The sequence below is a fragment of the Sinocyclocheilus rhinocerous genome, unplaced genomic scaffold (assembly GCF_001515625.1).
Source record: "Sinocyclocheilus rhinocerous isolate Xijiao unplaced genomic scaffold, SAMN03320098_v1.1 scaffold1285, whole genome shotgun sequence".
NCBI classification, from domain to species: domain Eukaryota; kingdom Metazoa; phylum Chordata; class Actinopteri; order Cypriniformes; family Cyprinidae; genus Sinocyclocheilus; species Sinocyclocheilus rhinocerous.
Genome location: NW_015645559.1, coordinates 116,503 through 126,484, shown reverse-complemented (window position 1 = coordinate 126,484; position 9,982 = coordinate 116,503). Strand labels below are relative to the sequence as shown.

At 38.2% G+C, this 9,982-nt stretch overlaps 1 protein-coding gene across 2 annotated transcripts in view; it reads right to left on the bottom strand.

Moving 5' to 3' along the window:
- LOC107706643 (sodium channel protein type 2 subunit alpha-like) overlaps positions 1-9,982 on the bottom strand; it is a 41,334-nt gene that overhangs the window by 15,338 nt on the left and 16,014 nt on the right. For both annotated transcript variants that reach the window (XM_016510412.1, XM_016510411.1), the window contains exons 11-17: positions 6,292-6,567; positions 4,662-5,000; positions 4,437-4,566; positions 3,533-3,771; positions 3,050-3,223; positions 2,410-2,766; positions 632-1,123 (exon numbers count right to left, since the gene is read on the bottom strand). In XM_016510412.1, the coding sequence (XP_016365898.1) occupies positions 632-1,123; positions 2,410-2,766; positions 3,050-3,223; positions 3,533-3,771; positions 4,437-4,566; positions 4,662-5,000; positions 6,292-6,567 (2,007 nt within the window). The remainder of the gene's footprint in view (positions 1-631; positions 1,124-2,409; positions 2,767-3,049; positions 3,224-3,532; positions 3,772-4,436; positions 4,567-4,661; positions 5,001-6,291; positions 6,568-9,982) is intronic.

Below are 9,982 nucleotides of genomic sequence, written 5' to 3'. Positions count from 1 at the left end.
CAGACAAAAACACATAAAAAACACACACACACACACACACACACACACACACACATAGTTAAGCATACTCAATTTCACCCTGGGCAAGGATGCTGAATTTAGCAATTTCCTCAACAGCCTCATTCATAGTCTGGGATGCATGATGCCATGCCTGCTCAGTTGGTCGTAAATAATACGCATTAGAGTGTGTGACAGGTTGTGTGTGTGCAAGGCTATACGTGTTTATGAGAATATTGTACTGATATGAGTATACTCAGTAAGTCTACCTGCTACAGTGCCCAGAGGTTTGTCTTAACTAGCTGCAGATGAACAGGGGCAAACTGCCCTGAAGCCCATGGAACAGTAAAAAAACACACACACATAATGGGCTGCAGCTCTGAGCAGAGAATGTTGCAATGGTAATATGACTCAACACAACTGTTTGTCCCCTACAGGGAAAGAGACATTGACTCCTGATGAATTACAAACAAACCTAAAACAATAAATTAAACCATTAAAAATGTCTTTTTTTTTTACATAGCATCTCTTGTTACATAGCAACTCTCTCCGACACTGAAACACAAAAATTCAGAACTGTCTTTCATGCATATTAACAGTGAAATTTCTGTTTAGCCATAGAAAACCGGCTTACCTCTTTACTGCCCTCGACATCAGATGAGTCACTACTGAAATCTTCCGTGTTCAGATTTTCAAAGTCCGACTCTCCCACCGCAATCGGTACTGTAACAGTGAGGCTGGGATTGTGTATGAACGACATGTAGCCGCCTTCCTCAATTCCATACTTTACGTGACCTTCCACTCCATTACCAGGGGAGAAGCAGCCCTCCTTCAGATAGTCTTTAGTGAGCTCAACGACCACCGGAGTGTGATTGGACAAGCAGTTCTCTTTGCCGTCGTTGTGGAGGTCGTCAAGGGGTTTCTCTTCGTCTAGAGCACGAGGTTTGGAGCCGGCCAGGCAGAGGCTTTGGAGGAACTGGCGTAAAGTGGACTTGACCAGTGCGATACCTTTCTGTATTCTGCCCACGGCGATCTGCAGGTTGTTCATTTCGCTGTCGTCATCCGTGGCGGCCAGGTTATCGGCACTGAAAGAGCTCAGCAGCAAGGCCAGGAACAGGTTCAACACCTGCCACACAACAACACACACTTTCAGAATCAGCCAGATCAAATGGCGATAAGATGAACAGATTCGACTCAGAAATGATTATGATGTGTATGGGTAAATGCACCATCGAGATGCACCATCTCGTTTTCGAGGGGGTCCCAAAATACACTGTATCACAATCACAACATATTTCAAATATATGCTACTATTTTAACTATTTGAACATTGATAATAATAAGAAATGTCACTTGCTCATCAAATCAGCATATTAGAATGATTTCTGAAGGAGCATGTGACTTCTTTCAAAAAATTTAAAAAATATTAGACCAAAAATTGAATGGTAGTGTACATCAAAAAAAAAAAAAAAAAATCAGGACTGATTCTCACTACTGTGCTAAGATGAAATAATGTTTTACTTTTTTAATTTAAATGCATTCATTTGTTATTAATGACAGTACAAATACTGTATTACAGTAACACAAATATAGACTCACCATTAGGAATAATGACTACCAAAAAAACCTAAACTAAACCCATGCATCATGGTAATGAGAAAATGGAAGGAAAATGCACTTAATGGTTCTAAAATAGGCTTCATTTCCCTTATGCAAATTATAATTTCTAAAAAAAAAATTTTTTGAGGAAAATAGGAAATTCACTAGGAAATTATACAATAGGAGATTCACTCTTACAACAGGGTGATCCGTTCTGTTTTGATTCGACTGAACAATTAAAAATTGCTTTGCTGATTCTACTTCAAGCTCCAACATGGTCTTGGGCTTAATGCTGAGGAGCACACATGCAGCATCATGCAAAAGTAAATATTTTTGCTTACCGATGCCAATGTAGAACAGCACATTCACATGTGCACTAATGATAATGGTTCATTTATTCCACAAGTGTCTGAAATATCTAAAGTGTCTAACCTATCTAAACAAGTACATCAAATGACTGAAGTTGCAAAGTAGGAAAGTGTTCCTGGATCAACATCCTGTCAAACAAACATAGTCCTAACCCCTAACCTTTACCTTTACATACCTAAAATCAGATGGACACCTTACTTTAAACTCAACGCTACCCTTACTTTAAACTCTAAATCTAATCAGTTTAAAGTATTTGAATGTTGTTGCAGGACCAACAAATATGTTAATCCAGTAGCACATCCCACTTGACAGAATCCCATCTATCAGTGCAGAAAGTATAAAATTGCAAAAGAATATGTAGATAAGAGGAATAAAAAGGAAGACAGAAAGAAGAAAGTAGAAGAGAAAGCATATCTTCCAGATGTCTGGCATGATTGATCTTACCACCAGATTCCCAATGACCATGACCATCATGAAGACGATGAGACACATTGTCTGCCCCGCCACTTCCATGCAGTCCCACATGGTTTCGATCCATTCGCCGCAAAGCACTCGGAACACAATCAGGAAGGAGTGGAAGAAATCGTCCATGTGCCACCGCGGCAACTCACAGTCATCTGAGATCTTGCAGACACATTCACGGTAGTTCCTTCCAAACAACTGCATTCCCACCACAGCGAAGATGAAGACGATGATGGCAAGGACGAGGGTTAGATTTCCCAAAGCACCAACTGAGTTACCAATAATCTTTATCAGCATGTTCAGGGTGGGCCAAGACTTTGCCAGCTTAAAGACTCTTAACTAAGAGAGAGAATGAGACAGGAAATGTTAGAAAAGAGATGTTTTGATGTATGAAAATGTGGGTTTCTGAAATGGTATCAGCCATTCAGTCCAAAGCTTGCACAAGCATGTAGAGTACATTAAGCTCAATTGCTGTTGTCATGAATTTTACTCAAATTGTTATGTTCGTGACAATTTATAATGAAAATAACAGCATTAAACTAGAAAAAAGCAAAGCATAAGCATTTTCACTAATGGTCTTAAATCTTCGAACCCCATTGTACAAGAGAAGAGATTTGCTCACCAATCTAAAGGACCGCAACACAGAAAGTCCCTCAACATTGGCCAGGCCCAGTTCCATGAGACTCAGGCTCACGATGATGCCGTCAAAGATATTCCAGCCTTCTTGGAAGTAGTAATATGGGTCTAGAGCAATTACCTTCAGACACATCTCTGCTGTGAAGATTCCTGTGAATACCTGCACAGAGCGCAACAGGAACAAATCAGCACCTAAACAATCCTAACAACTACCAACGGAGCTAAAAATCTCAACACAAAACCGATAATAAGAACATTTACACGGTGCACTAAAACGTGTCAAACCTGCATTCTCAATGTTTAAATAAAGATTTTAATGCATCATAAAAGTTTGCTTGAACTTAGTAGTGTAATTACTACTAACTAATAGGTTTGTATTTGTTGTACTGTTTTTATGCAGATTTAAATTAATCAAATCAATCAAAAAATACTCTATTATAATAATGAGAATCTGGCATTGAGAGCTCACCAGGTTCCCAACTGACAGCACATGGTTGAACCTTTCTGTCATAGGGTAGTGCTCCATAGCCATGAAGAGTGTGTTGAGAACAATGCAGATGGTTATGGCCAGGTCTACAAACGGATCCATCACCACCATGTTCACAATCTCCTTCACCCTCAGCCAGGCTGGACAGCAGTCCCAGATCAGGAAGCTGTTGGCAAACTTGTACCAACATGGAGGGCACTTCTGCCGCGATTCCTCAAGTTCTGTGAACAGAAATCATTTGCAGTTTAGATCCATCAAATGTTAAAAACTATGGCTTTCAAATAGCTTTCACATTACGGTTGCATTGCAAAAAAAGTCCACATGTCTGTATTGTCTGTTGGAAGATTGTGTGTGTATGTGATGACTGAAAATTAAGTTGAGAGTGCATGCGAGGCGTTCAGAAATAATTACACTGGCATGTCAGCAGCGTCAGCAACTATGTGACTTAAAGTCAGTTTTTAAAGGTCAGTAGATGAGTGTGAGAGTGTGTGAGGGTGATCTTCATTTTCATAGCTAATCAAAGGGAAATTGTACGTTTTTGAATGATTAGATCTACAATGGAATATATAATATGAACATACTGACTGCATCTAAAACAAACCCTTTTACAGATATGTCACTCATTTAATACTCAAGACACAATTGAACAAATTACTGATAATTTACTTTTATCAGTAAATAACACAAACTTTGCCAGAGAAAGCCAAATTAATTAATAAATGAAATCGAAATGTGGCTAAAAATGAAAGAATCTTACTTTATTTTCTTTATTCTCTTAGAAATCACAGAGAACAGAATTAAACCATTATGGAAAATTGTCAAAAAGTTTTATTGTATGTGATTTTAACACATTTGTGTGCATGTGTGAGGTCAGTGTGTCTCAGACCTTCCATAGTATTTGTCAAAATGCTGGCCACACTGAGAGCTCTTTTCCTGGCTACCGTCTCATCCAGATATTCAGACGGCTGGTGTGATCCTGAACGTTTTTTACGTGCCTCAGACTCAGTGGTTGTGCCCTAGAAAGAATAAAAACACATCTTGAGGATTGAGCATATTATTGTTAACATAACATAACAAGGTTTAATTTCCTTATGCATTTCAATTACTCTACCTCAGGTAACAAACGTCCGATTGGTGATGTTGGCACAGATGTCCCGCCCACCAGGGAGACCACTCCATTGCAATCGACTGTGCAGTGCATTTTCCCGTTGGCTGGGAGCATAATTCTGGGAGCAAGGCTGCAGTGACTGACAGTGGAACTTCGTCTCTCAATACAACGAGGTACGAAGAGCGATCCGCGGCGACTGTCGCTATCCTCAAATGTGCTGTGCTCATCGTCTGCAAAATCATTCTCTGAGCCAAAGTCTCGCGCTCTACCGCGAAAACTGAACAGACTAGCGCGACTGTTCCTCCTTGGGGAAAAGAGAGATCCACGAATGCTGAGAAGAGACTGAAAAAGAGATAAAAACAAAGAGAAAATGTAAAGTACGATTCTGATTGACTGTTTATGTGTCCGATAACCAGCACACAGAACAATATGTGTTATTCCAGTCCTAATATTACTGGATTAATAATTAAATCATTTATCACTAAACTCAGAAGGTGAATAACTTGCTTTACGACACTAGTACTGCACAGAAAAGTTGAATAATCTATGCAAGAGACACATTTATATAGTCATATATGAATCTAATTTAAATCTAATGTATGTATGTAAGCATGTATGTATGTATATACACACACACACACACTAGTCAACATTTGAAGTGGATCAAAATCTTTCATCAAAGTTGTCCTAAAACCTAAAACCAAAATGCGTTCTTGTCTTATGATGAACTGATGAACTTTTTTGATCCACTTCAAATGTTGACTACTATATATGCGTGTGTAAATATATGTATATATAATATTAACAACAATATCAACAATGCTGTTCCTGTTGAATTTAATAAAATTGGTATGGCGGGGTCAAAAGGTCTCTAAAAAGACTGCCTCTGACTAGCAAAAGTAGCAAGTAGCAAATTAAGGTTCATGGCTGTGATATAAACTAAAGGCTATTAGCAATTTAAAAAGCCCTTCAATATGTCCTACCCCAAACTCCAAAATACATCAACACATGAACACAAACGTCACATGGTCTTCTAAGTTTGTACTAATTAGATTTGTAATAACTAAATTTGTTTGTGTTTGTCATGACATCAAAATGCCTGCCCTTAGTTTTGAATTGTGCATGCTGGTGCAAAAATGTGTAAAAATGAATTCATTTTGTTTCTCTAGTTTACGTTTGTTATGTCATGTGCTCATATTATGTTATATTTCAAAACTGCATATGCGATTTGGTCTATATTGTGAATAATGCTGTTGGAGATTAATGTGCATCCACATGCCATAACTCTTAATGCCGTAACCCACACGCCATAGTATATTTCTAGTGGATTCAGATTTGTTAGAATTAAATGAAACCATATCTCAACCACATTTACATTTGGATTACTTCTGAGGCATCTGTGTAATGCATCTGTGCCACCTTTAGCACTGTAATCCTCCTGTGTATAAGTGCATAACTGAACATTTTAATGAGCTAATATTTTCTGTCTCCTTATCACACTTCTTGAGTCGATTAGCACTCCACCCACCTAACCTCAGTAACAATATAGTTGAGAAGCTAAGAATTATCTGATGAACAAAGAAAGGCTTATCAAACTACATTTCCCATAATTCTACAAAAAGGAAGTAGTCACCTGATTGGGAGTGGAACACTTCTTCTCATACGAGAGTCGGTTGGCATCGATGGAGAATCGAAATCCAGGCCGTCTAATGCTGTCCTCTGAGGCGGACTTATGGAACTTTTCCTGATCGGCTTTCTCTTCTTCTTCCCTTTGTTTTCTTTTCTTCCTCCTGTTTCTTCGCTCTTTAGCGCTCTTGGAGCTGAGTCTGGACCCCCCAGAGGAGCTTTCCTCTGACAAGCCCCCCCTCCCGCTGTACTCCCCACTCTCTGTTGCTGCTGCCGCCGCAACCTGCCGACCAATCACAGCACAAGCTCCGTTGTCAGGGGCAACCTATGGGATTACATCTCTGCCGCAATTCTGCAAATCAAAAGTGCGTTTTGCACGCGCGCGAACTGACAGACTACATTACAGGTATTGATCGCATTGCTGACCTTTGGCACTTTATTTCATTCTCACTAATTACTTCCTTTTTCCTTATAATGTCTTTTTTGTCTTAACTTTTGGAATCACACATAATAAGCCCAATTACTAGTAAACAGCTCTATCTATCTATCTATCTATCTATCTGCCACCATCCAAAATGCATAGTCGCCATCTTGGAGTTAATCTACATCTTGCTCTTTGCGTCTTTTTCTGTGATTCTTTCGCTTTCTGTCTTCCTCTTGTTTCTCTTTTTTATGTTTACTAGGAGAAAGGACACTCCCTCACTCGCTCTCATTATCTGTCGGTTTCCATGGCGACAGGGCAGTGTTATCCGCAGCAAGTGTGGAGCTGAGAAACTTAAGAGATGACGAAGGCAGAGGAAGAGATCAAAGATCAGGAAAGGAGAACAACATAATGATCAAAACAAAAATAATGAGAACACATAATAACTGTAAATCAAAGGGGAAAAAATTTAAAAACGGTCTGTGCAAGTGAACATATGTTTGTGTATAGAGCTGGGTAGATTACTTACAAATAGTATTTTGTTACTGGGTTCCAAATTACATGACAAAAATTGTAGTTAATAACGTAATTCATTACACATTTTAAGCTACTTTTTGATAACTTTTAGGTTACTTTTGCCCTAACTTGTTTATCACATTGATTTAAATAGAATAATCTTGTGGTCAAATGCTGTGTAGCTATCTGACTGATCTCTGTGTGAAATGTCTTTCTGAAGACTTTCTGAATGTATATAAGCAGTAGGCTATTTTAGAAAGGAACATTTAAAAGATGAAAAAGAGGAATTAGGGAGAATCAATAAATTGTGACCTCTTCTGGCAAAATGAGTCACAATGACCAAATCTTCAAAAATAAGTTACTTTTATTTAAAGCTGCAGTCCGTAACTTCTTTTGGTTAAAAATGATCCGAAATCAATATTTGAGCAAGTACATAACCAGCCAGTGTTCAAAACAATCGCCTTACTATAGCCCTATTCACAACGGTTAGCTTATAATAATGTTTTCTAATTTGAGTGGTACAGGTAGGTTTTCGCGGGAAATTCGAGCATGCTGCCGCGTCATTACGTCACGTCTATAAACATAAAGAAGTTGTCCCGGCTACTAGGCTATCGCATGTGAGGATGCTGCAGGTGGCGGATCGTTTATAGCCTTTTCTAACAGCAGCTGGAATAATTAAATGTATCATTTTGATGGTTGCACACTAGTGTTTCAATAAGCCACTTTGAAACTCTCCTGTTATTTTATTTTTTAATATATGTTATGAACAGAAATGTGATATTTCAAACAAACTGAAATACTTTAGCCGCGGAGCGGTGTTTTTGATATCAGTGAGCGAGGAGTGGAGTGGAGCGGGAACGGGAAATGGTGAACGCGGAGCTGGAGCGGAGTAATTATTAAATGCTCGGAGCGCGGAGGGGAAATTGTTGCCGCTCCACTCCGCTCACATACTCTGACCCAGGCAAGGAAGATAATTCCGCAAACAGCTGCAATTGCAGGTTTTCAAACAGAGATGGCGACAAAGAGGCAAAACTTACGGACTGCAGCTTTAAGACCTTCAAAATGACAAAAAATGACTGAGCTACACCCATTTCAAGTCGATAGAGTCAGCAAAATTAAAGTTTTCTGAACGTTCCAAATCAATATCACCTAACAACATTGCATTTTTCCTCCAGTTTTTTTCTTAATAATAATTAGTTAAGTTGCTCAAAAAAAGTAATTCACTACAAATTACTAATAACTTCTTTAAAATTGTGCCAAGAGGTAGGCTAGAATCTGTGATTGCGAAGTACAGTAAATATCCACACCTGACTGCCACACATTCACCTCAAAACATTAGATTCAACCGCGCTGGAGCCGTGCCGGCGCACAAAGCGCCGTGCACTGAACAAAAACTCATCTGAACGCCTCTGATTGGCCATTGCATTCATAAGCTCAACAGACTCGTGTGTGATTGGTTATAATGCGCAACACTGTAAAACGCATGAAAAATCATGGCGCAACACTGAGCAGATCTCAATTTAATGCTGCGGTCAACACTTTTCATTTGATTTGCATTTTATTCGCGACAGCCGTAATGGATTTAGTTTAACTGTACAGCAGCATTTGTGCCTGTGTGTTGCCATAGTTTCTACAAGCGGAAACTGAGGATATGCGACAATGACCAGGGACAAGTCATTATTCAAAATTGGAATTTCTCTGGATTTACAAATCCTTAGGAACTTTTGGAATAACATAAATACACAACTGCATAAAATATATAACACTGTGCAAGTAGTTTTGGGATATTTTATTACGAAAATCTTACATATTGTACCTTTAAGTAACGGGTAATTTTACTGAAATTAGTAACTGTAATAAAATTACATACATTTAAAATGTAACGCATTACATTACTGCGTTATCCAACTCTGATAATTACTACATTAGTAATCACAATATAGCTATTTTTATTTTATTTTTGTTATTATGACTAAGAACAGATGCCAAAAAAAAACAATAGAACAAATATAAGAAAAAAAAAATGCATTACCCTTTTCATTTTACATATAAACAAAAGCATTCGAGTAAGAAAAACAAATTATCAAATGTAAAAATCCCTTTAGTGTGTTAATTACAAATAAATTGATTATTAAAACTACAAAGCAGTTCAATCAAGAGCAGCAAGTCATTCCCTCTTTTCTTTTATCTTTAGATTAACATTAATGAGACAGACGGCCTATATATTAAGACCTACTGTAATGCACAGATCTAATATAATGTTACACATCAGATGTTTTTCCACAACAGTTCCCCAAATGTTCACTTAAGCCATAACAGATTATGTTTGATTGAATACTTAAATACTGTAATTCTGTGTATATTTATCAGGATTGCGCGCTTCGGATGAGAGTCAGCACAAAAAGCAGAGAAAAAGTACTCCTCTCAGAAAACATACAAATATAAATAATTTTAGATGTTTAATTACTATCTGGAGCATTGGGATTGCTAGGCAAGGACTTAAAGGGATCATATGATGTTGCTAAAAAGAACTTTATTTTGTGTATTTGGTGTAATGAAATGTGTTTATGCGGTTTAAGGTTAAAAAAAAACATTATTTTCCACATACTGTACATAATTGTTTCTCCTCTATGCCCCGCCTTTCTGAAACGCGTCGATTTTTACAAAGCTCATCGGTCTGAAGAGCGAGGTTGTGCTGTGATTGGCCAGCTATCCAGTGCGTTATGATTGGCCGAATACCTCAAGCGTGTGACAGAAATGT